This window comes from Micropterus dolomieu, linkage group LG13, assembly GCF_021292245.1.
Source record: "Micropterus dolomieu isolate WLL.071019.BEF.003 ecotype Adirondacks linkage group LG13, ASM2129224v1, whole genome shotgun sequence".
NCBI classification, from domain to species: domain Eukaryota; kingdom Metazoa; phylum Chordata; class Actinopteri; order Centrarchiformes; family Centrarchidae; genus Micropterus; species Micropterus dolomieu.
In genome coordinates, this window is record NC_060162.1 from 25,600,855 (window position 1) to 25,628,174 (window position 27,320).

A 27,320-nucleotide genomic window follows, 5' to 3' on the forward strand; every position below is an offset into this window, starting at 1 on the left:
AAGCAGACGATTGGCTTTCTAGCGGGAGGTGCGAGATAATCGCCATCTTTGCTGTTACGAGCTTTCCCCATAGACATGTACTGAGGATGTGATTGAGTGGCATGTTTCCTCTATAAAAGTCTCTGCAAAAACTCAAAACGGTCCAGAAATTGTTAACTTTCACATCATACTGCACAACTCTGCCCTGGAATCCAATCTCCTTCATTTAATCGCTGATTATTTTGAATACCTCAGTGTTCTTATGCAACTTCTCTAGTAACTGAGGAACTTTCTCTTTAGCACAAATATTCAGGAGGCATCTCCAGGTTTGCCCCCTGCAATTGCTAATTTGGTAATGTTAGTAAACGCACTACTAGTTCACCTATCACGAAAACAGGAAGAGGACATTTTTTTTTAACAAAAATGACAAATCCAATACTACACTTCCTTGTATTGGTTTGAGTGGTGTTCACACCGGAAATGAACTACTCGAGAGTTCATAGTTCTTGACAGCAGTCTGAAACCACCACTTTGAGGCTGACCAGAGAGTGGTTCTTTTTTTGAGTTCGAGTCCTAAGTATTCTATTAGTCGATTATCCAAAAAAGTGGTCCACCAGGGTAGCGCTAGAGTAAAGTTTATGTAGTGCTCAAAATCAAACGGTTCATCCATTGAGCTTGAATGTGCTCAGTATATTTTTATGAAAATACTTGAGACTTTTTATAAAACATTTGGCCTGATGGTTGCCCTAGTTGAAATGTCAGGGGGGCATCACAATCATTAGGATTCATCCTCTGAGACCAAGAATATCCACATGAAATTTTATGTCAATCTAGACTAAAATAACAAACCTTAAATAACTACCACTTTTTCACAATATCCTGGTCACCTCCAGATTTGAACAATCAACCTGCCAATGCTAATTTCTTGCTGTTGACCTGCAGCACAAGCCAGACCCATCTTCCTCCTCCATCCTCTTCCGCCTCCCAGTATTCCTACATCCATGCTGACCTTTCTGATCCAGCTGTGTGGGCTGTCTGTACAGATGTTAGCCCACCTCCTGCTGTGGGATTAGGGAGGGATTGAGGACGCTCTGCTGGGACTCGCTGATGGATAAATAAATTGATACAGTACACCTGAGTCCTGTCTGTCATATTCTGTCTGATCCGGGCCAGAAGCTACTGGACTCATGAATGTAGTCAGATTCTGTTGTCCCACTTTAAAACCAAAAGGCAACTAAAAGGCAGAGCCAGCAGATAAGTTCTTTTGTCATCAGTCACACTCTATACATGTACCGAACTACCTGTGGATAAATCTTTTTCTGTTTACACATGAAGAGGATGGCTTGGCTATATAAGAATAGCCACAAGGAATAGTAGTAATTGCAGTTTTTCTGGGGATAAGCGGTACACCAGGCCGCCCAGCTGCTGTTTAGGTTCACGTCGTCGATCTTTCCATTGTGTCGTCTCAAACGTGGTCACTGTTTTGCCAAGTGGATCTGAAATGCTAAAAGGTTTGAGAGGGTATACCTGTAGGATGTTTGAACAAATTTGATAATCAAGGGTCAATCTTCATCGATGTTAGCGGTTATTGATCGTTGACTCTGGATAATAGATTGGTAACGAGATCAAAGAGCCTCAGCAGAGTCTGCAGAGCAGATGGAAAACAAATCAGTTGTCTGATCTGTTTAAAGTGATTTAGTGGCCACAACATTCAAACATAAAGGTCTGACCTTTTTATACATTTATAGATTATTAGGAACAGAGGATGTATCTGAAATACACGTGATTATCTAACCGTTTATCCTTTTTTGGTACTGAGCAAAATTGGTCTTTATTATTGTTTATCTGTGAAGTAGTGACAGCCGTCATCAAATATCTGGTTTGATTAGTAATCTTTACTCCTTCTTTGTTCAAATTGTGTCTGATTTGTATCATAATTTAGCCAATTCAGACTATTTTATTTGCGCAAAGTCCTTGTTCAACTGCTTTTATCTAGACATTTACCATTTGAGAACTGTGGCTTCATATGTTAAAGTTATAATCCTTCAGATGTTCATTATTTCAGACCCCAGTTTTTCTGTAATAGACAATCAATATATTTACATTTTGCAAGAAACTCATTATATAGTTTTCCTCAATGTCAGTGGCATGCCATTCAAGTGCTTACATTGCATGTACATGCAATGTTACTGTTATTTTATCTCATTGATAAAATCCTCAGTCCTCCGTGAATTGCTTTCCTACAGCCATAACATAGCTGTATTCATTTCTGCTAATGCAAACCAAAATTTCCTCCTGCTGCTGTTTCACATTAAATGGGTTCAACTGACAAACCTTGCTGTGGCCTTTATTGTGAAGCAGCCACTGAAAAAGGCAGCAATAGGTCTTCTCTTTTCCTTTTGTTCTGTTGTATTTCTGATAGTGAACGCTCAAAGCTGTCACCATTGTAATGAAAAGTAAGGAATCAAAAAAACTAACAAAAAAACCTACAGAAATTTAATATATTATTTTCAAAAACTTGTGTTTTAAGATTAAATTTCTCATTCAGGAAAGGATCATTCAACAATGATTTTACGTCACAGTTTGACTTGTCTTGCACTTGAAATTAGATTTAAATTGAAAACTTGCTGTTTTGAGAAGTCTTTGTGATTTTAGTGTTAATTAAAACTATTTTACTTCTCCGTTGGGAGCTCCTTTGGAAGAGACAGATTAATCCTGGCGGTGTTGATCAATAATTAAAATAGAAAAGGTCAAGCTACCATCACTCCTCTGCTGCTGTCAGTAATAGAATGGAAATCTTTAAAATAAAAATCCATCCACAGCTTTGCCTGGGATGTTTCTCTCTAAAAACTAGTGTTGTTAGATTTGAAAACTCACCTAAAATACATTTTGCTGATTATGTTTAAACCTTTAATTGATGTGTTGTTGGTGGACTCTCCTCAAAATCCTACAAATCTGTTGGCCTCCTGTCATTTAAGCTCTGAAAACTAACACGTTGTCATGCAGCTATAAACTCTACAAGACGTCCTTTGTTCAGAGCCATCTGGTCTTATGAGAATACATTTAATTTGGAAATCCAACTTGGTTTTGGACAAAACCGTATTCAACTGATTTGAATTATTTATTGATTTAATTAAAGGATCAAGGTTGCATTATGTATAAAGATCTAATGAACAGCCTCTTTTATCATCAGCAGTAATTTGTAGATATTGAGCAATAGAGGTTAACAGGGTAACTACAGTCTGTTTCTGTCTAACTCTCGCTAGTATAGAATATCCAGTACCAGATTAAAAAAACATTTCATGAAAAGCAATGAATAATCATCTTTCTTCCTCTGTCCTTTTCCACTTTCTTTTTCCAACCTGAATTATTTGGGGTTGAGACATCTCTCTTCAAACCAGATTACTGTTCATTCATAACAATTAGAAAGCATTTTTTACTTTTAAGGATGTTTTATGCAGTTAGGAAAATAAATGACAGACAAAACATAGGCAGCATCCAAACTGCTACATCGCTACAACAAGGAAAAAGAAGTTGTAAAAAGACTTGCATTCACAGTAAAGTAAGTAATAAAACATACAGAAATTCAGAAATTAGCTATGTAAAAAAAATATCTTAATAAAGGAAAGAAAATGCATTAATGAGAAGAGAAAGAAAGGCATTACTGTAATAAAGGTGCAAAGATTTGAAAGCATGCATAACTCTCACTGTGTTACTGAATGATAGAAATTATGTAATGTTGTATTAGGGCTGTCGCGGTGAAGTAATTTCCCCCAAGGTACTATGTTGGGGCTCAACATAATGTATGCGGTATTATCGCATTTTTCATAAATATAGTCATTTGGTGCCATATAGCATAGTAAGAAGAGTGTCTGTGGATCTCACCTCACTGCACAGCGAGCCGCTGTTGTGAGCAAGCTAGCTGCTGGGTTCTAGTCAACATTGCCAAGCAAACTCATTTTTGTATTTTGACCGTGTCTTTTTGCACACGTAACATTAGCTATATCGTTGCCTTCAGGGCATGTCTATCAAGTCAGTGTAGATACTGCAGCAACGCACATTATTAATGTCATCGACTGTCCCTCTGGATTACAACGTTAGTCCAAAATCGCAGAGCCTGCTAGCCACATTAGCCGCGCAATATGCTAACACCAAGTTAGCAAACCTACTAAAAAAAACAGTAAAACAACACAAAACATGGCAACACAGCTTTCAAGTTTGAAGTCAGGTCACGAACTGCCCATGGCGATCTGTCCTTGAACCATTACAGAGCTTGTTATGGTTGTGGAACTTTTGAAGCACTAATTCATTAATTTAACATGCAGTGCTTGTCATCCTACGCGGTAAGCTTGACCAATAGTGCGCAATCTCAATTTTTCGGTTATCGCGACAACCCCAATGTGTACGCACAAAAATATTCTTGAAATGTGGTGTATGTGAGGGAGCGCCTTGTCTGACCCTTTAACGCCCATAGTTGCCTGTAAATGGTCAGCGAAATGCCCCTCATTTACATTAATACGTACTGACTGCATGAAGAAGGAGGCAAATTCTGCCAGAAAAGCTGCAAAAAGAAATTTAACTCGGTGACATACTGATGTTCGTTTTTGTGAAGTTGAAGCATGTTGTTTGGTGGGTAAAACATGCACATACGCATGGTGAGGAAAGGGGGCACTGGAGCTCCATCCCCTTATAACCGGTCTGCAGGAAGGCGCACCACTCCTGAGTAGTGACAGTGGTGGAGAGGGACACATACATGCAAGATGCTCCCAGGTAAATAATTTGGATTCCTTTGTTTGAAAATAAAAGTAAAGCAAATGCATTCCACTTGTGTTTAAACATTTATTTAGGCTACACAAACACAGCCAATGAGTTAAAAGAAATATGACTTATTTTTTTTGACACAAGCGGTACACTGAAAGATTTACTTAATAAATAGTGTTATATTTCCATACCGTGTTTTTACAAGCAACGCATCACATCCACACGCTGGCGCACAGCGTTTGGCTCAAATAACATAAGGCAATGAACAACTGATAACTATGCACACCTATTTGCTCGACGGAGGTAACGAAAACGGCATCAATTTAAATGTTAGGGTTTTTTGTGCGCGGCAAATGATTTTAAATTATGTTTTTTATTCCGCACTTCAGGGAAAATCAATCAAACGGGTGTTTGTTCAGTCTGGAAAGGCTTTAATCTGTTTGGCAAATGAGCAGCCAAGTTTTCTTGGCCTATAATACTCAGTTATTTTGAATTTATGTTAGGAGAGATGTCAGAGTGGCTGTATTTGCTTTGAAAGGTGCTCAGGATCAATGACCAGGACATCTGCGTTGTCAAAATGAAATTACAAAAGTACGGGTACATCCAGTCTTTAACATTATCTATGCAGTTAAACCAGATTGCTAAAGTCTGAATTCTCCTCTTATAACGGAATCTTGTTTGTACAACATTGCTAGAAACATGCTGTAGGACTCGCCCACAATCTACACTTCTTCTTCTTGCTTCATTCAGATTGAATGTACAGTGTATAATAAACCTCTGTGTGAGCAGCACAGCACTGAATGGTGGAAATTACACTCAGGGTCCGTCAGGTGGATTTATGTTTCTTCATGGGGGTGCAGATTCCTCTGGTGTTGGAACTGATTTATACAGTAGTTTGTTGTGTGTAGTGTGCGATTTAACCTGTTGATTGTGACAGCAATAACACAATACAAGATGGATGTGTTGTACATTATCAGGCCATGTTGTGCATCCATTATATTTCTTAAGTGCTGTAATGGAGAGCAATGAAATGGTTTTATAAGATTGGAGAAAATACACTTGTAGCCTTCGTGGAGAAATGCCGTCGAACAAGATCAATTTCCATAAACACAATACACGAGCCTTTGGATAACTGTGCTATATTCAGATTTACCAGATAAACAATTCGATGTTAACATAAGCACCATAACGGCACTGCAACAGCAGGGCTATTATTATCTACAACTAGAAGGCTGTTAACCCAACAGATTGAAATTTTGTTGTTTAATTCCAACTGGTGGAATGGTTAACTTGAAGGTTAACATGTGACGGCTGGCGCCAGACGAAGCTGATATTTGGCATGACTCTAAAATGAGTCGTGCGGCTCTAAAATCTGGTCAGAAACGGGCTCAAATTGTTCAGTTTGCCCAGCTTTAGTCTTGTTTGCTACCTACTTTGTTTTTCTGTCATGTTATTATCAGCTTGCTAGATAAACGTGTGAGCTGAGTGGACTCAATTTTCAAGGACAGAAAGTCAGTATTTTGATGTGTCCTGATGCTCTGAGGTCAATCATCATAAAGATGAAGGTATGGAGGAACATGCTGTTTTGTATCCGATCTGATGCTTTAGATATGAAAGTAGAGTTTTTGCTACATGCTAATCCTGTACTTAAAAGCTGCATTACCATTAGTGCAAATAATACAAGTGACAGTCCCGATTTTAAGACTTTACTTAAGTGATGGTGTGAAAAGTACCAGTCAAAAGTTTGGATGCACTCTCTCATTTAAGTGAATGGGAAGGTATGTCTATACTTTTGACTGGTACCGAGATGAAGACAGAAGGTCTGCTATATACATTTAATGTACATGAGTATATGTCTCAATATGATCATGTAACTGCAGACACGTTCTGACACATTTTACACAAAACAACACAGGCCTTTACTGGATAACCCAAAACTATACAACTGTTTATGAATCTGCAGACTGTCTGTGTATTAGAGTCTGACTGAAAGCAATGTTTTTATCTCACAGATGTAAAGGATAACAGAGGAGGAAGAAACACAACTTCCTGATAGATGTTCTGATTGAGAATGATGAGCTGTCCTCATACAAGCTCTCAAGTCCTCTCTTCTCTTTGCTGCAGGACTGGACTACACAGTTGCGTTCCCTCTCGCCTACTGTGTGTGATGGTTCATACATTTTTAATGTCTTAATGTGTTTTATGGTTTTGTTCTTTCTTGTTATTGGGATACTGTTTAGTAGTCACCGGGGAAAACCTTTTCTCCACAACCTGTAGCAAAGCTGTAAAACACTTTTTCTTTTAGTTGGTATAGATTTCTGTCACTAGGTACACCTAGCCAAAAAGTATTGCAGTCTAATTGAATATCCCTACAATAAATATATCAGTACGAGTAGGCTGAAGATTAGAAATCTGCAGTTCACCACTATCTTTCATATTTAAATAAAGGGTTAGTTGAGTCTACAAGTTAGATATATTTTCAGATAAAAATTTTACATAGAAGACCTATAATGAGAATATACAATTATATATTGTCAATTAGTAGCATCTATAAAGTGTGGAATTGAAAGTAAGCTGAACCTCAACCAGCTACAACATTAATAGTAATGTTATAGTAAAAATAATCTCTAAAAAAAATTATACTTTTACTTAAGTTCACTTGGAGGTTATTCTGTATAAACCTCAAGCTTTGTTTCGAAATGTAAAAATTGCTGCTTTGGACAAGAATGATTTTTTTTTTAAAGGCGATTTGCAATGACTTCCCCAATCCATACGCATAAGATAGCTACAGTGGCTGACACAGGACAAAAGAGAGTAGGCAGTCAAGACGCAGGTTTCTTTAGATGGATATATCAAGAAATTATATTATCAAATACGTTTTTAAATAGGCCTAGGGGGGGAAAAACGATCAATATGTGGCGGTCAGCATTGATATTGTGCAGGCCACCACAAATAAACGTATGGGGAAACACTGGTCTTGTTATAACGCTGTTAGCAGTAAAGTGTTTTCCACCATGGCAGTAAAATGTGTAGTTTAGCTGGCTGATCTGAACTTCCATACTGGATCATTTTATTTCCAATAAAAATCAGCTGATTGTCTCACGAACTGACCGACACCCACGTAGCAAAAGCAAGACACAGTTAAAAATTACAGTCCAACTAACTAGTGTTTCTAGGGCAGTAAAAGTTTAGCTGGCTTATCTGAGCTTCCATCTACAATGTTAGGTTACAGTTTTATTGACAATTAATCAGCTGATTATCTCACAGACATAACTGACATATTTATGTCCACGCAAAGCCAAAGCCTAGAGAATAACTAACGTTACATGACATTACAATCCAACTACATAGTGTTTCTACCAGGGCACTAAAATATGAAGTTTAGCTTCTATGCTGTAAGTTATATTACCATTTTATTGCCAATTAATCAGCTAATTGTCTCACGAATGCGGCACATTTCTGTCGACCGCAAAGCCAAAACACACACTGAAGAATAATCTGAATGAAATTACAATCCAAGTATATATTTCACACCACTGACAGGGGAAATGCATCACTTCTCTTGATGATTATGGCCAGCTTCTAACATTAGCTGAAGCTATCGAACAACAGCTTTCATTTGCATAGCTAACATTGGACTAACCTGTCCAGCAGAAAACAAACAACTTCAGCGCCACTTTGAAAATATTTGTCCTGCATCAGCTCCTTCCATCTGAGAAAATCCACATCAATTATATCCTTTATTTCTGCTGTCATCTGTCTGTATCTGTCCCGACATGTCTGGCTTCATCGTGTTATTGCTTCTTTGACGACGAAGATCCACAGGCTGCCGGCTCGTGCTAAATAATAGGTGTAGTCCTTCATTTGTTCAAATTTCACTTCTCTTCTTACTTCTAATAAACCAGAAGACCATCAGAGACTGTGTATTATTATTATTATTATTATTATTATTATTATGTCCTCTTCTTCTTCTTTGTACACATTCAATGTAGTGACAAGCGTCTACCGATGTCTATACTACCAGAATTATACAAGCAGAAGAAGAACACCGTGCTGACGAAATGCGCTCTGTTGCGCTGTTTCTGTTTTCGGCTACTGTAGAAACATGATGTCCATAGAAAGGGGACCCGCGGTTATGTAGATAGAAATGTCTCATTCTAAGGTATAAGGTTTTTATACACCACCGAAAACATAGTTATGGATCTTATATTGCATTTCTGTCAATAAATCCTCAGAAATATTACACACTTGACCTTTAAGGTAAATCCAAAAGTAAAAGGCAGTTCAATAGTATCCAAAAGCTTGTGCTTGAGCTCAAACAGCCTGTGCACATCTTCCTGAAATGAAAGACGTTCTTATTAGTCAGGTGTTTTCCATGTATATCCATTATGTCTTTCATAGAGCTGGATCTCATCTTCTTTACACCCACGGAGTGATTAGCAGCATAAACAAGGCAGAGATGGGGGCTTTTCCATGTTTGTTCAGAGGGGTGTAGCTGGAGTAGGAATAGCTCACAGATTATAGTGAACATAATACATTATACCTTTATAGCGATCGCTAAAATGCTGTGGTGGAGCCAGTACAGATACGATTTACCCTTACAACCGTCTACACTAATTACTGGATGAAGAAAATGTATAGGTTAGTATCATAACTTCAGACACAGAGGAATTGGCAGCCGGATGTGACAGGGGAGATGTTGAATACATTATCTTTCCTATGAAATATTATTAATGAATAAGAATCTATTTTATCAATTCAGAATCAAACCGCCTTTTTAAATAATCCCTCCACCACCACTACTATGAAAGTGAAAACACGTTTTAAAATAAATCCTTTCTTTATTCTACTGTATTTTGTTCTCTTCTGTTTGTTGTCACGGCGACTGTGGGTCGTGCTGTTCTCTGCTGTCAGCTGACTGAGCTGCTGTTAACTATACTGTACCCTCAGGGAGTCAGGGTATCGCACTACAGACATTCCTGGTTTTCCACCAATGATGTCAGATCAATAAGCTCGACCTTCTCCCCCTTGTCTCACCCCTATCCCCAGAGGGCTTCATCAGTCTCAGGACTGACAGATGCTAAATGTGTGAAAGCAAGAGAAGAAAGGAAAATCATTCAGTTTACTGTCATGTGGCCAGTGTCTCCTCAAATAAGAGAAGTTAGTAGAGGAGTTATAAGGAGTTTTTTCCAGACTAAATTAAAAGACCAGATAAGAGAAGAGCTGAAAATACTGCAAATGTGTGGCTGCTACTGCTCATTACATACCAGAAAACAAAACTGAAACATGTTTTCAGATAGTGGTGCCGGAGGAGAGGCCATGTTGGTATTGAAATCAAAGAGGGCTTCCCTCTGTACAGTGGCAATTTTTAGGACATCTTACTGTATATTCAGCTTGTCAGGCTCAGCTCTACACTGTCAAACTAGCTCTAATATCACCAATCTAATATGGATTTTATTAGCCTCAGCTGTAATTTAAGCTAAATTAAAGAATGAATGGATATTAAAATGTTTGCATGTAACCATGCAAACATTAGCAGTGGTAGTGGAATGTGTACAGAAGAAATGTAAAATATATTTTGTTTTTATGTGTTAGTGGAACATGCTAATAATTAGGATGTCAGCACATTTTCCCTTTATCATGACATGTTATGATTAATCTCTACAATCCATGCTGAAATCCTGATGTCACCTCAGGGCAAGCCTCTCTTCCACTTGCCTCTGTAACTCAATAAAATATATTATTTATTCATTCATTACATTTTTTGATGTTGTTTAAGTGAAATGTTCCAGGGGTTTACAATCCATATTCTAAGAGAAATTAATATCTGTACCAGCACTTGCTATTAAAAGTTTAAACCATTAGTAATATTAACAAAAAAAATATTAAATTTATCACTTCAGCAACCATTGCAATATCGGTTTAATATCCACCAGTGATCAATTTTAATCTCGTTTTCCCAATGTTTAAAGTGTAATGTCTGGGTCCCGTCTCTCTTGTTGTTGTCTCTGTCCTGCTGTAGTCGAGTAGTCATGGCTCAATTCCATAGACTCTCCTGCCAAGCTGGTGAGGATTAACCTGTGATGGTAGACTGGTGTTTGTTAAAGGGAGCTATATCATATAAACTATAATATCACTCATGTTCTGTTTTTTTTAAAAGTGCTCCCCTTGGTGGGAAACATACTGTTGAGTGAAGCTATGTTCCAAGGCTGAAATTCAATTCATCAATGTTGATGTGAGTCTGAATGTAGGGCATAAAAGTCAAATGTGTCTGCAAAAATTATTGAATATAATGTTGTATTTGTGCACACTATAGTTGCACTAGCATGCACATCAATCTTTCTGTTCTATATGACGGGAAATAAATGTATACATACATGTATACAAACCTAATTGGGAATAGTGAGATGTAATAAGGACTGAGCGCTTGTTAAATGTAGTACTTTCTTTGCTTCAGTCTGGTTGGTGAATAGCATTACCCTGATTCTCAGCGTACTGTCTGAGTTACAGAGGTTATTGTGGGGCAATTCGATCTCCTGGTTAATCACCATACTCACTGTAATAAAGCACAGTGTTATACATGCTTCTTCTCAGCTGAGTGAATTAGAGTCTTATGATCCTCTCTCTAAATATACCACATTTAGCCATGACGCAAACAGATCCCAGTTTACAACTCGTTGGAGACATGAACAGTCAGGAATTTTTCGTGGAGACCGCCTTACTTTGCCAAAATAAATGGACGCCACTGATAATGCACTTTCTCTGCACAAACATTCCTCCAGCACCACTGGTGATCAGAAACGCCACAGGATACCTTTTGAGGACAATTACTGATCAGTTGTTGCTGCTCAGATATGGATAAAAATCATAAACGGCAAAGTGTATCTGTCAAATAATAGTGCAGTAAAAAGATCATTCTCTTCTGAAATGAAGTCGGTAGAGGTGTAAAGTAGCATAAAATAGTATATAGCGCGCACACACACACACACACATGCGCGCACACACGCGCACACACGCGCACACACACACACACACACACACACACACACACACACACACACACACACACACACATAAATATATTTTCCCAGAAACTCGTGTTCTAATCTGGACGACCCTCTGACCACACTCCCATAATTCAGCAGTAGTTCAACAGCAGAAACACACACATCATGTAGTATGTTTTCTTTTCATTGGCTTTTTCATCGTCTTTTCTTCTGTTTTGTTCATGTCACATTTTACTGCTCACCCACTCACACACCCACCATGTCTATGGAAACTTGAGCTATGAATTGTTCTCTTTTTTGAATGTGTGTCCGTATGCTAAAATACATCTGTTTGTTGTCCACAGGTTTATTGTGGTCATCACTATGACTGATGGGGATTATGACTACCTTATAAAGCTCCTTGCCCTGGGGGACTCCGGCGTGGGGAAGACCACCTTCCTGTACCGATACACAGACAACAAGTTCAACCCCAAGTTCATCACCACAGTTGGCATCGACTTCAGGGAAAAGAGAGTAGTGAGTTCTGATCTCTTATATTTTGGGGGGAAAAAAGCAGGGAAATGAATGAAAGTCTCTGGTTTAAGATATTTCTTTTGGTCTTTCTAGTTTTTGAATCTTAAGCTTCATCTCAACTAGACATCTGTTTTCTGATACGCAGACTTCCACGCACAGGTGATGCAGACTTGGTTACCATAGTTAGTGTGACATTTGCCTAGGCATTTTCTTTGGCTGTACTTATCAAAGAACAAACACTGCTTTCTGCTGCTTTTCTCACTGAGCTCCCACTGCTGAGCTGAGCCACGATCATTATTTTAACTTGTACAGGGACGTCAAACCTGGCTCAAACCAGGATCAGTTATGTGTGAAAAGATGGTTTCAGTGCTTAAAGTGAGCTCTGTAAAGTATGTTAATATGCTCTGTTGGTTGGGGTTAAAGATGAAACATTACCTGACCACTGTAGCCAACTCCTCATCTTTGCTTCAAGCTATTGCTGCTTTAAGCTAGCCTCCAACTAAACTGTCGGTGGTAGAGTTGCATTGTGGGTATAGTAGGTGCCAGGTTTTGACAATAAAGAAGAATGTGTGAAATAAATTTTTTTTTTTAACTGTCATTGTGAGTCTGCGGTGTGCTAAATCAGTGGAGAAATCTTCTATCACCAAATCTTTTTAAGTACTGAAACCAACAAGTCGTCCAAACTAAACGTCAAAGTAGTTTGTTTGTCATTGGCCTTTGATAATGACCCATATGAGTCAAACACTCTACCAGTGTTTCCCACAGGATCTTAAGAGACTATGGTGGGTGGGCTTTGAACCCTGTTGGGGGATCTGGGGGCATGCCACCTCGGAAGAAAAACTTTCTAAATGTTAAAGTTTTTCTTCCGAGGTGGCATGCCCCCAGATCCCCCAACAGGGTTCAAAGCACACTTGTAAACAATGTTGTGCTCTAATAAATTATTTAACCATAAACCCATTGTATAGCTATAAATAGTGATGAAACAGCAACAAAAGTCAACAAATTTATTTTTTATTATGTTTTTCCAAAAACCCTAAATCAAAGAATAGAAAATATAATAAGTAACTTCCCTAACATTTTATTGTTGTTGTTGTTGTTGAGAGAATATATGCGCTTCGCTCAGCTCTGTGATCAAATACGATTCTTACCAATTTTAATCTATATGTGGCGGTCAGCGTTGATAATATTGCAGGCCGCCACAAATAAATCAATGTGTAGGACATAAATAATTCACATGACCATTTTCTTACCTGCTACTGTTATGGTTATGTTTTGTAAATGCACAACAACTACTTGATGAAGGTTACACTGACAGCATCATACAGACTTAATTAGTCAAGGTATAGTAGCCGGGATGTCCTCATCCAGGGACTAAATGTGATGAAACAGCTGATTTTCTGAAAAGCTGATGTGCATGACCACTGAAATATGAACGTGACTTAAGGCAAGAGTGCCTGTCAGCATAAGTGGCAAGAAATAGTTAAAACATTTAACTCCCTGTGAAATCCTAAAGTCTCATTGTTTAACATTTCTGTTTGAGCATGGATTAAACAAACGAGATATGGCACGTTAAATAGTGAGCTTTAGAGTCGCTCGTATGTGGATTTTTCATTTTATGCAAAGCCAGGCTAGCTATTTGCCCCTGTTTCCAGGCTTTGTGCTAAGCTAGCTGTTTGCTGACTATAGCTCCATAATGATGGTATCTCATCTCACTCTCAGTAAGAAAGCAGTGTCAAATTATTCCTTTAAGAGGCTTTGGTGGATGTTATTTTTCCAGTGTAATAACTTGCCAATATTAGAATGATGTAGAATGATAAATCCAAGCCTACCGCTGCTGTAGTTCTCAACAAATGTTTTACAGCTACCTTTCTATTTGTGAGTCTAAAGAGGAGTTTATTATGAAAAAATTGATTTTGGGTGGAGTAGCACTTCAAACTGTCACTAAGACCTGAAAACATTTACTACACTGTTGCTAGAATCTCATCAGGATAAATGCACCCAGATATCCAAGTGTAAGATGCAGTTATCTGAATCAGAGGCTTGGTTTGGTCAGCGGTTTGGCCGTTCTGCCTTCGCATGTCGGAAATACAGACGATGCTGCTTTAATCCCAGAGCTCCGGGTGACTCATAGCATTCATTATTGTTCCTCGCCTCCTCCGTGTGTGAGATCACACCCCTATTTCAAAGAGTCAAACAGGAGCAGACATGTGTGATCACAGCTGTAGTTCAGTGCTGTCAGTAGCTCCTCGTCAGGGTCTCTATGGAACCTGAACACTGAATGTAGACTACTTTTACGTTTATTGTTTGAACCACTGAACTAGAATTTGTAGACAAAAGTCACATGACTCCCATTTGGGTCATTTATTGGATAGTTTTGGTAAGATGTGGTGAAGTCAAGTCTCACGCGTGAAAAAACTGTGAAAACGACCATGCTTAGTTTGTTCTGTTGGGTTTTACCAGCATAAATACCTATAGCTTATTGTCGCTAATGTTAGCAACATTTAAATCGATAACTGTTGTGTAACTCACATTACTGAGTCAATTCACCCGACTTCATTGACTTCTCTTTGCTTACGCTACTATTAGGGCTGCCCGATTTAATTTTAAATTGCAATCGCGATGTTGTCATGTGCGATTTTATAACAGCAAAAAGTGTGTGATTTAAGCAGAAAGTGTGCTATTTGTGTGAGACTCTCCTCTCAGTTTGCACTGCGGTCTGCTCATTATCTCCGCCCACACCGGGCTCTTGCATGCGCCCCTAAAACAGATAAGTTCGAACCACAAAAAGTAATTTATGGGCAGTGAGCGAGTAACGTTAAAGACAACAACCTACCAAACCCCTCCCCTCTCCGCCCTGCCGCTAATGGTTCAAAATATATCCGGACTCGCCGGTGGGCCGGTGTCGATTTATGCTACCTATCGAGATGTGCTACATAGCTGTTCTGCTGCAACCTTGCTGTTGGGAATGCCATCGAGAAAGTGGCTGATCATCAGTAACATCAAAAATCATTATTAGTCTATCAGAATACGCTACCCCTGATATCTTAAATAAAGATGTCATAATATAGTATTTCAACATGCTCCCCATCTCTGTACAGTACACATGGAGTGAGTAGTGGTGCAATATAAAATGATTCTGTAATGGGAGCATTATTTGATAGGGGATATTAGTCATCAGACTAGATAGATAGAATTTTTCGACAAGGCAGCATAGATCGTCAGACACACCGGTGTTATGCCGAGTTTTGCATGCCTGCGAAGAATTGCATGCAAAACTCTGCTACTGCTTTTAAACGCTATAATATCCTTCGTGGGGTTCATCAATGGTGGTAAATTGAGACAGAGACAGTTACAGTAATGTTACGTGTCGTCGGCAGCTAAAGCGGTAAGACAGAAGAAGAGAGGGATAAGATAAAAAAAGTTTGGCTTTGGATCGCTGGTCAGTTAACGTTAGCTGTGTTGCTGCCTTTTGTTTTTCAACTTTTCATAAATCTATAAAGCCGATGTCAGTCACTTCTCGTCAACTGACCAATCAGCCTGGATGGGCCGGGACGTTATAAAAAGTTTGATGTGCTACAGCAAATCATTAAATCAATCGCAATATGACTTTTTCTCCAAATCATGCAGCTGTAGCTAATTATTAGCCAATGATATACCACACACCATTGTGTTGTAATTACCACTTGTGGCCACAGTGGGCACTTTTCACAACTTGCATGGGCGCACAGTAATCTCTCTCTCTCTCTATGAGGCTGGCATCGAAAACTAGTTCCAAAATTCTGATACCAAAGGAATAATCAGTTCCTAAAAACATTTTCTGCAAACACCTACTGTGCTTCTACAAGGGCCCTGCTATCTGTGGGCACATCTCATCTCCCATCCCATCTGCGCTGGAAATAAGATTGCTGAGGGCTGCATTTGGGAAAGTGCTCCACTCAGCTTTAGCATTACATTCTCCAGCATACTGCTCATGTAAACTGTAAACTAATTTGTTTTTAGACTCATTTGAAGCGGGTTTCAGTGTTACAGTTGCAGTACAGTGAGTGAAAAATTGACAGATTTTTGTTGAATCATATTATTTAAGGGCATATTTAGTGGCATTTATGACACAATCCAGAAATCCAATCCAATAACAAACTGCACCACAGGTCTCGCTAGAGACGACCGGTACTGTCAGATGTTCAAGTGTCATAATTTGGCACCTGACGTGAAACTCAGTTATCACCTTGAAACCATGCTAGAATTCAAACTACCTGCTATATGACTATGATTGGTGTGAACTACGCCTGAAACCAGTGTCAGAGAAAGTGTCTCATCTGGGAGAGTAAGAGGTGTGAATGACACCTGAGACCCAAGCAGCTGCAGCACACAAGAGTTCATCATAACAGAGACAGGATCACTGTTAGTCTGTTGGTTAGACCATGCTGAGATATTACAGTAAAGCAGTGGAGAGGTGAGAAATGGACATACGGGCATTCCGTCTGAAAACAGCATTGTGTTAAAAAACACAAGGAGCCGTGGTGGTGGTGTGTCACTTAAGATACAAGTGAGATCAGAATAACAATCAGCTTTATTGGCTAAGTATGTACATATACAGAGATGATGTAATATGATCCTGGTCAATGTCAGTAACACATCCTTGACTTTTAAGTCTTAGAAGACGCTAAAATGCTACACAGCTGTTTAATACTATGTAGAAGGATTTTACAACTGTGGAAACTGACACGAACAATCTTCGTCGCCAGGGAAAGAGTTGAATTACACCATTCACCTTACAATTACAATTTACCAGGAAAGTGTCTTTGCTTTTAGGGCTTATTCATCTGCTTTTGCTGTTTGTGTTTCAACAGCCTGATATCTGCAGACAGCTGGATTTTTTAGCATTAGTCACCCAGCAGGTAGGACAGACTAGACTAGCATGTCTGCTGGTCAGGGCAAGTTAGCCTTAATAAGGTGGCATGTTTTTTGCAGGACTGTAGAAAGTGTGACAACAAGCCTGTCAATATTTAAATATAGTATGTATTGAAGCAAAATACTTTTCTTAGCCAAAGTCTAAGCCATGAAATATATTGTATGTTGTGGTAGGATTACCGCTAGTAACTTCAACAGTAACGAACATTAAACAAACATCATCAGTAAAAAACTAGCGAGAGTTATTTGAAATTGTTTTTACAAAAGCACAGTGACTGACGAGTCTACTCTTAGCCAGTAATGCTGCGGCAAAGCTAACAAAGCTAACAAAGCTAACCAGTTGGTATCAGCTATCACAAACCTTAGCAAACGGATAAGACAGTACTGACCTATCGTTTGTGTGAAACAGCAATGCTAACATTGCTGAACTGTCGAGCATTGAAACACCTCGCCGATGTTAACACGGGTCTTCGCCCTTGCCTGGTCATACAACTTGTTTCACAATGTGCATTCTTCAGACCTTTTCCTCTTTGATTGTACAAGGTATAGGTTTTTGTGCAAAGAGTTAATAGGATTTAATAATTTTTTGCTGGTTTTAAGTCTAAAATGGGTCTTCCTCCATTGAGGAGTCATCAACACAGATGTGTTTATTGTATCTGATGGATAAAAACTAAACTAGTGTTTCTTCCTCCTCAGGTGTACACCGCATCCAACCCCAATGGCACGACCGCAGGGAAAACCTTCAAGGTTCACCTTCAGTTGTGGGACACAGCTGGACAGGAGAGGTGCGCTGCTTCTCCCAGTCAGACTAACTTGCTAAAATCCTCTCCTAATGACCACTAGATGTTGTCCAAGATTTTGTCTGATTTTAAATAGAACTACCAGTTGTCTCCCAATAAGTTAATATACAGCCTATTACAATATAAATTTCAACATTTAATGCTGTAAATAAACATGTAAAAAGAATAAAATGTTAAATGTTAAAATAAATGTTTTTAAAGTGCTAAACCCTAACCCTGGGTTGTCAGTGCGCATATGTAGGCGTAGCGTGTTGCAGAAGAGGAACACTTGCTGAAGAGACAAAGCCCCGGCTTCACTGGTGTTGTGCCGAGGTGTCCGCATCTCACGGGATTTCAGATAATTTATCACTGTTGATAAGCCACACAAAGAAAATTTTATGGTTTTTCAATAGCCAGCTACTTGAAATAGACACAAGGAACTGCGGCTTGCGTGAAGTTGTCGGCAGCACGGAATACATGCAAAACTCTGCACAAGACCGGTGAATGACGGGCAAGAGAGAGAAAGAAAAGGGTCTTCAAAAAGCCTCAGTTTGCTGGAGTTAAAATACTGCACACCACTGACTGGTCAGAGGGAGTGGTCACTAGACTCGTCACCTGAGGGACATCCTGCACAAACCTGCCATTTTTATGTAGCCAAGCGACCGCAATTATTTTATTCTCTCAACCAATATTTTAATAAATGCAAGACCACAAAACCACGGCAATTGACGAAGTGCAGATGTTCCTCGGTATGGTTGCCGGTGGAAGGGTCCAGGAATGGGAAGATGATGATGATATCACCGCCGTCCATGAGGTGGAAATCCAACACTCCTGACTCGTCCCACATTGTGTCTTGCTTGTGCTGTAAAGCGTCTTGACTTGTTGGATTTAGCTTGAAACTAAGTAGAAGATGCCTTTCACTTCATTCTTAAAGACTTTAATGTGATAAAGCTCATTGCTGAAATTGAGCAGGTATCATTACACTGGATGGTTCGAGGGAGAAACAACAGAACAGTATCTCTGATTGTGTGTGTGTATGTGTGTCTATGTGCCTTCTTGCCTGTATACAGAGTATGTGTCAGTCATGTCAGTACTGTATGTGTCAGTGTTTGTGTGGTCTTTAAATGGACCTTGCCTCGATCTGGTGACTCACTGCAGGATGAGTCAGTGTTTGTTACATCATTTTAACTTCATTTTTTTCAGCTCAGCGTCACGGAACAATTTCTATTTTCACAAACTGATCTTTGTGATTTAGTCGAGCACCCAGTCATCATTCCACCTGTGTGATCAGTTTGTCACACTGTTTGCTCTAGATACACCTTTGATAGCTGATGCTTTATCCTGATTGTTTGCATGTTACATATTTGCTCATCAAGCTTCATCAGTAATGTTTACACAGAATTATGTTCCTCGCTGCTATCACACCCAGAAGCCCAGCATGCCACAGAAAACACAAATTAACTGGGGAACTCCCATTACTAACTGTTGTGCATTCAAATGGCAGCACACAACATGTACCCTTTGTAGCCAGTCACAGCTAAGCATTATTCTCTCTGTGAGAGAATTCAGTTTTATCAGTCATACAAAAAGCAGGTATAATAAGCAGACACTGTTCTGCATAGAACCATAGTCATAGTTTCTCTGTCTGTAAAACTTAGGAAGGTCTTTTAAACATACAGTAACAGATTACACTTCGGGGCAGTGGAAACAAGCTATAAACACAATACAGATTTTTTGTTTATGTGGCAAACTTGTTATGACAACAGTTGCCAATGTACAAATCCTGCAAACACAGAGCAACATTGTTATTCATTTTGTTGTGTTTCTGAATGCTGTGTCTATGAGTCCAATGTTCCCTCCTTTTAGCTCTGTTTTGGTGTCACCACTAACTTCTGAGAAAAATATCTACATCTTCAGATGATTAATGCTCCACTGTGTTAGCCTCTGGTGTCTTAACTGTGTCTGTCTGCTGGGTGGTGCTGAGCAGGTAGCATGCAGTGGGTTTTTTTAGAGCTTTTCTCTGGAAATAGTAGCCTGCTGGAAACAACTCTTGCGAAACTGCAGTCGGATGATACTCTGCTCAAAAAAATAAAGGGAACACTAAAATAACACATTCTAGATCTGAATGAATGAAATAATCTCATTAAATACTCCTGTCTTTACATAGTTGAATGTGCTGACAACAAAGTCACACAAAAACTATCATGGGAAATCAAATTTATCAACCCATGGAGGTCTGATTTGGAGTCACACTCAAAATCAAAGTGGAAAACCACACTACAGGCCGATCCAGTTTTGATGTAATGTCCTTAAAACTAGTCAAAATGAGGCTCAGTAGTGAGTGTGGCCTCCACGTGCCTGTATGACCTCCCTACAACGCCTGGGCATGCTCCTGATGAGGTGGCGGATGGTCTCCTGAGGGATCTCCTCCCAGACCTGGACTAAAGCATCCGCCAACTCCTGGACAGCATCAATGCCTTCCTCTTGCAGGAACTACTGACACACTCCAGCCACATGAGGTTTCTTGCATTAGGAGGAACCCAGGGCCAACCGCACCAGCATATGGTCTCACAAGGGGTCTGAGGATCTCCTCTCGGTACCTAATGGCAGTCAGGCTACCTCTGGCGAGCACATGGAGGGCTGTGCGGCCCCCCACAGAAATGCCACCCCACACCATCACTGACCCACCGCCAAACCGGTCATGCTGGAGGATGTTGCAGGCAGCAGAACGTTCTCCACGGCGTCTCCAGACTCTGTCACGTCTGTCACATGTGCTCAGTGTGAACCTGCTTTCATCTGTGGAGAGCACAGGGCGCCAGGGGCGAATTTGCCAATCTTGGTGTTCTCTGGCAAATGACAAACGTCCTGCACGGTGTTGGGCTGTAAGCACAACCCCCACCTGTGGACGTGGACCCTCATACCACCCTCATGGAGTCTGTTTCTGACCGTTTGAGCAGACACATGCACATTTGTGGCCTGCTGGAGGTCATTTTGCAGGGCTCTGGCAGTGCTCCTCCTGCTCCTCCTTGCACAAAGGCGGAGGTAGCGGTCCTGCTGCTGGGTTGTTGCCCTCCTACGGCCTCCTCCACGTCTCCTGATGTACTGGCCTGTCTCCTGGTAGCGCCTCCATGCTCTGGACACTACGCTGACAGACACAGCTCGCATTGATGTGCCATCCTGAATGAGCTGCACTACCTGAGCCACTTGTGTGGGTTGTAGACTCCGTGTCATGCTACCACTAGAGTGAAAGCACCGCCAGCATTCAAAAGTGACCAAAACATCAGCCAGGAAGCATAGGAACTGAGAAGTGGTCTGTGGTCACCACCTGCAGAACCACTCCTTTATTGGGGGTGTCTTGCTAATTGCCTATAATTTCCACCTGCTGTCTATTCCATTTGCACAACAGCATGTGAAATTGATTGTCAATCAGTGTTGCTTCCTAAGTGGACAGTTTGATTTCACAGGAGTGTGATTGACTTGGAGTTACGTTGTGTTGTTTAAGTGTTCCCTTTATTTTTTTTGAGCAGTGTAGCAACATGTTAGCCTTCTGTAACCAATGTTGCATCCAGGCATCATGACCAAATTTGTTTTTGCAACAACACACAACACTATGATACATGAATCAATGCTGCAGCAAGAAAGGAGGGCCCAATAATTAGCAATACTCACATTATACTGTATAATGTATGATGATGATAAAACCTCAAAACATTTGTTAGCTTTAACTTGTTTTTTTTATGTCCTGTGATAAAAGCCCATAGAGGGTTAATACCAATGGCATTTCCTCTCAGGCATCTGTTGAACCAACAAGAAATTATTTACTATTTATGCTCTTAAGACAATGTGGAAAGCTAATCCCTCACAAGGTCTTGGGCCACTTTCAAGTCTGTCGATTCATAATTGATTGAAAGTTTTATTCCAAGATGACTGTGGTGGATTGCTGCTTATCTATGACTATGTAAATAAATCGAGTGAAGATAAAATGTAAATGAACACAGTATTAATTAAAACACCATGTCCATGTTGTGTCCCTAAACAGTGTCTCTCCCTCCTTGTGTCTTTGTGACCTCCTCTAGGATAATAGAGTGCCAGGGACTGCCGCTGATCAGCGGGCAGAACTGTGACCCGTATGCCACCGTGTCTCTCGTTGGACCTGCCAGGTAACTTTGTGAATGCAACACATACCAAAGACGGCTAGGTAAACAACCTACACACAGGGTGGTTGTCTTGTTCTTGCATGCTTTAAGTATAGAAGCAGCTTTCTCCTTTTTAACTTGTTTGTTTTTTTTATTAAAAATACTACATATATGGAGACCCCTACCAATTTCCTTAAATAAACATTGTGCAGTTTTTCCAAACTGAAAGTTAAAAGAAAAAGAGCAGAACTGGTAGGGCTGAATGCTCGGGAGAATGTGTATTTTTATATCAATATTCTCAGTTTCATTGAGAAACATATTAAAATTATTCTTGTCATATTTCCAAGAATCTGTACCAAACAAAGACCTTTTCTTAAGTCTCTAGAATATGATGTGTAGGCCAGGACATCTCTGCAGCATGACAGTATTTGAAAATTGCAGTAGGTTATATTGAGATTTTGAAATTTTTTTATTAAATTATTATTATTATTTATTAATTGTTCAGCACTAACAACTGGTATTGTTATCCTGCATGACCTGTCTGTCAGCTATTAATGTCAACTTTAAAGATATCAGATTTGTTTTTCGGCTGCCTCCGAGTGTCAAAAAAATCAGTTGCAGGTTTCACAATGAAATGTTCAATCAATTCTAAAACAGCCTAAGCCAATAGAGGGCAGCTAATATCAGAGTGATATCTGTGATCCATTTTGCACCAAAATTGCTAAAGGAAATTGAGGCTAAGGCGAGCATGATGATTTGCAGTGATCCAGTCTTGAGAAGGCCATAACAGCTTTGTTTACGTCACTAGATTAAAACTAAAATACCTAATTTATTACACATTCCTCATTGTAGATTTTTAAAAATTTATGTAAACTTGCAGAGAAATAAAAACTTTAAAAAACGGATGGTAACTCCAAGCTATCATGGAAATAGTAGGGAGGCGGTTTTTTTGTTTGTTTTTTTTAAAGTGAGTATCAGAGTTGCTGTTATGTCTCTCTTCAGGTCCGACCAAAAGAAAACAAAGGTAAAGAAGAAAACCAGCAACCCACATTTTGAAGAGACCTTCTTCTTCGAGGTAACATTTACAACTGCACATTTTGCTGTCTAGCCACAGGGGCTAAAAAAAGGGCGCTATTTGTATGGGTAAGCCAGTAAATGAGCCATGACATGTTCATCTTCAGGTCACACGGTCCAGCAGCTACTCTAAAAAGTCTCATTTCCACGTGGAGGAGGAGGACATTGAAAAACTTGAGATCAAGTAAGTTATTTTCTCTCATCTGTGCATTTCTGTGACTCTCTGTCTCTCATATTTCTTCCTCTATAATCTTGACAGAAGAAAAAAAAATTTCTTAAACAACTTCAGGACAAAAAAGTGATTTTAGATCTGGTGTGTTCTGACTACTCATTGAGAGCCTTGGTTTCTGGTTAAGGATATGTGGGGCTTCCGTCACAGTGGACTCATAGCTCAGTGGGTAAGACTAGACAGATTCAAAGGTAAACACTCCTGCATGGTTTTGAGGTTTGGATTTGAGGTGGTGTCTTTGCACTGGTATTGTATTGGCTTTTGTGCACCAATCAGGTAAGCACCACTCAGTCTGGTCCGTTTTGCCATATTGCAGTTGGATGGTTATGTGTTTGTGCTGAACACACACACACAGCAACAAATAGCCTGTCTTACTTGACGTATACATGTAGTTTAATGATATATATTCATAGATGAAATACTTGTTTCAGTTCCCATCCTCTACCTTTTGCAGAGTTGATTTGTGGAACAATGAGAATCTAGCGCAGGATGTGTTTCTGGGGGAGACGCGGGTCCCCGTCAAGATCCTGCAAAGTGACCACATCCACAAAGCCTGGTAAGGACTACACAAAAGAAAATGTCTTTTCATTTCTAACATTTACCGTCTGCTAGGAATGTAAACATAATGCACCCATACATACAGGATCCATATTTTCTTCTGTCTCACTGGATTTACACTATTAGCTGCAGACTTCACGGCCGTTCTTTCTCAGAGTCATAACTCCGTCAAGTCGACATTACACAGACATAGACACACTGCTACAATCTGCTGAATTCACTCTTTACTGTGGTGGTGGTTGTGGCAGTGGTGGAGCTCCAATTTCCACTGAGGATAAACAATGAAAAATCACCAGAAAAAAGCCTTTCCTTATAACTCCAGATCTTGGGTCATATCCATGAGATTCAGTGAGCTACCTAAATTTAAATATTTTATTGAAACATTTATTTTAATGGTACAAATACAATACAAGTCATGCTTTTATTTTTTAAATAAATATACATGGTAAAAATATAACATTTTGTATATATTGTGAGCAGCTAAATGTGTAAATATAAGATAAAAATTTTACACAGAAAATTAATGTGGACAGTTTGTAACAGCTTCTGAGGTGTACCACATTACGTCCTTTGTAAATACAAATACAGTGATGAAGATGGTCCAAGATGAAGATGTTTGTGAAATAAACAGATACACATAGTAACATTGCATTATATCCCTATTATCTGCTTTATAACATATTTCCATTGAGCTAACAGATGTTTAAAAATGGATTGCGCAGAAGTAATGTTTTGTTGTTTGTTTTTATGTATACTTCTTTTCAAACACCTTGGTAAAACTGCCAGTCAGCCTCACTTGATTTTTATTTTTTTTTGTCAAATGTACTTCAGCTACATGCAGTCAAATATTTTCACATGCATCGTTTTGCCCTAAAGGCTTTCATGTACTGCCATGGCTGAAAATGAATGGGCCCATTTTAGATTTTCAGGGAAGATAATGGAAGACTAGAAGACCTGCGCAGCATACATATACCACTCCTGGCTTGTGTTTGTTAACCGTCAGAGATAGGATTTTATGTGTTGTTGTTTTGTTTTTTTACAATTTCTTAGTTCAAACAAGGGTAGCTAGTTTCTTTGGTTACTGGACTGTGATGAAAATAAGTCCAGGACTTTCTTGTCTGATGGCAAGTCTGATGTGTTTGTTTTTTAATAAATGCATTCGATTGCTTCCAATTTATTAAAAAAAAAAAAAAAAACAAAGTCAGACAGACACTGTCACTCTGACCTCATGGCCCGGTCACCTTCCTCTTAACTAGTTCAGTTTTTTACACTTGGGAGGTGGAGCTTTTTTTATTGGAGTCTCTGTGTTTATGATCTCCATCTTTCTTATCCTTCAGGACACCTTGAACTGTTATGTTTTGCGTGTAATTACAAGGTGATTTGACAAATCTTCCTAGATTTCTCAGCGTTCAGCGAGTTTTCCATTGTGTGGGTGTTTCCTAGCTTTGCGTCAGTGTAGCTGATATGGGATTATGCCAGATAGCAATCTGTTAGTACATGAGGGCTGTGAACTGAGTGCGTGGGTGGCTTTTTGCATGGTGGCAGTACCTCATGTCCTATGTTTATGCTGGAAACGCTCCATTTTGCGCACACAAAAAAACTGTTCAACCTCATGAAATTAGTACAGGTGATCTGTTGACTTCTTTCAGAGAAGCGTCTCTGTGGATCTGTTCCATGATTACAGATCAAGCAACCTAAGCCCACAGTATGTATTTGCAGCTTTTGAAGCACTGCAGTTCATGTCTGCATTTAATCGTTTTGCTCCACCTGTTGGCGTTCAGGGAGATGTGCATTTAGCACTAATAAAAGCAAGATCCTCCTAAACAAAGCGATTTGTTTTACAAATCCATTGATCTTTGGTGGAAGTTAACCAGTCCATCAGACTTGTATAAACAGATGGAAAGAAAAGACAGCTGTCTGAGTTTTATATAGTGTTTACAGGTTGGCATTAGCTTTATTGTAACTCCCTTTATAAGGAGTTTGAGCTGGTGACTCTTCAGAGCAACAGTAGCTACAGTAAAACATCCTCTAGGTGCATTAATATGTCCCTAAATAGTTATGTATAATAGTTTATTATACACTAATGGACGCTAATGTACTTGACACATCTGATGATGTAGGGATGTATCTTTTGGTTTTGTGTTCTGATTTATCAGGGGGTGGGGGGGTTGTTATTTACATATAGTATGTAATTTATCTATTGCTGTCTACAATGTAGTATTTCTCATATTCATTGACTCTATATGATGCTTATGTATCTATTAACAGCATCACAGCACTGTATTCAGAAGCTATTTTCCAACCAGGTGCATGCACTGCTCTTTCTGCATTTAGGCAAGGTGTGGAATAAAAGCACAATAAGGGTCAGTAATAATGTAATATGTAAAAATGTAATAATTTGTGGTTTCAGATGTGTTGAGGTGGTTTCAGGTCGGCAAGATTGACCGTCAGCCGACTCTTTTCTTAAAGCGGCTGTGAAAATTATTTGGTTGATTGTTTTGCTCGTGTATTATTTAGTATTAGGTAGGTTGAGTTGTGTTTGTATGTGCAATTTTAATATCAAACTTATTTTAGTATTGTGACATGGAAAAGTATTTGTTTTCCTGCACATTACAGCATAGTAAGCTGGTGTCTTGTTGTCCTGTGGTCCAACAGGTATCTCCTCCAGCCCAAAGGGAACGGCAGCAAGTCCAAGTCTGATGATCTGGGTTCCTTGCGTTTGAAGCTAACCTACATAGAAGACACGGTGCTGCCATCTGCCTGCTACACACCACTCTGCAACCTGCTGCTCAAATCCCCAGATGTGAAGGTAAGACAAGAGCTCAAGTTACAGTAAATCTTAAAATGGAGGAGAAACCTTTTTTAAAATTACAGAATCTAGGCCAATGATCACTGATGCCATCCTGGGGCTTATTTAGAAAATAAGTATTTGAACACCCTGCTATTTTGCAAGTTCTCCCACTTAGAAATCATGGAAGGGTCTGAAATTGTCATCGTAGGTGCATGTCCACTGTGAGAGACATAATCTAAAAAACAAAATCCAGAAATCACAATGTATGATTTTTTAACTATTTATTTGTATGATACAGCTGCAAATAAGTATTTGAACACCTGTCTATCAGCTAGAATTCTGACTCAAAGACCTGTTAGTCTGCCTTCAAAATGTCCACCTCCACTCCATTTATTATCCTAAATTAGATGCACCTGTTTGAGGTCGTTAGCTGCATAAAGACACCTGTCCACCCCATACAATCAGTAAGAATCCAACTACTAACATGGCCAAGACCAAAGAGCTGTCCAAAGACACTAGAGACAAAATTGTACACCTCCACAAGGCTGGAAAGGGCTACGGGGAAATTGCCAAGCAGCTTGG

The 27,320-nt window shown here is 39.4% G+C and overlaps 1 protein-coding gene across 3 annotated transcripts in view; it reads left to right on the top strand.

Moving 5' to 3' along the window:
- Positions 1-27,320, top strand: part of rab27b (RAB27B, member RAS oncogene family) — a 75,079-nt gene that overhangs the window by 39,261 nt on the left and 8,498 nt on the right. For all 3 annotated transcript variants that reach the window (XM_046067441.1, XM_046067440.1, XM_046067439.1), the window contains 2 exons: positions 12,092-12,263; positions 17,868-17,956. In XM_046067441.1, coding sequence (XP_045923397.1) covers positions 12,111-12,263; positions 17,868-17,956 — 242 coding nt within the window. In that variant the 5' untranslated portion in view covers positions 12,092-12,110. The remainder of the gene's footprint in view (positions 1-12,091; positions 12,264-17,867; positions 17,957-27,320) is intronic.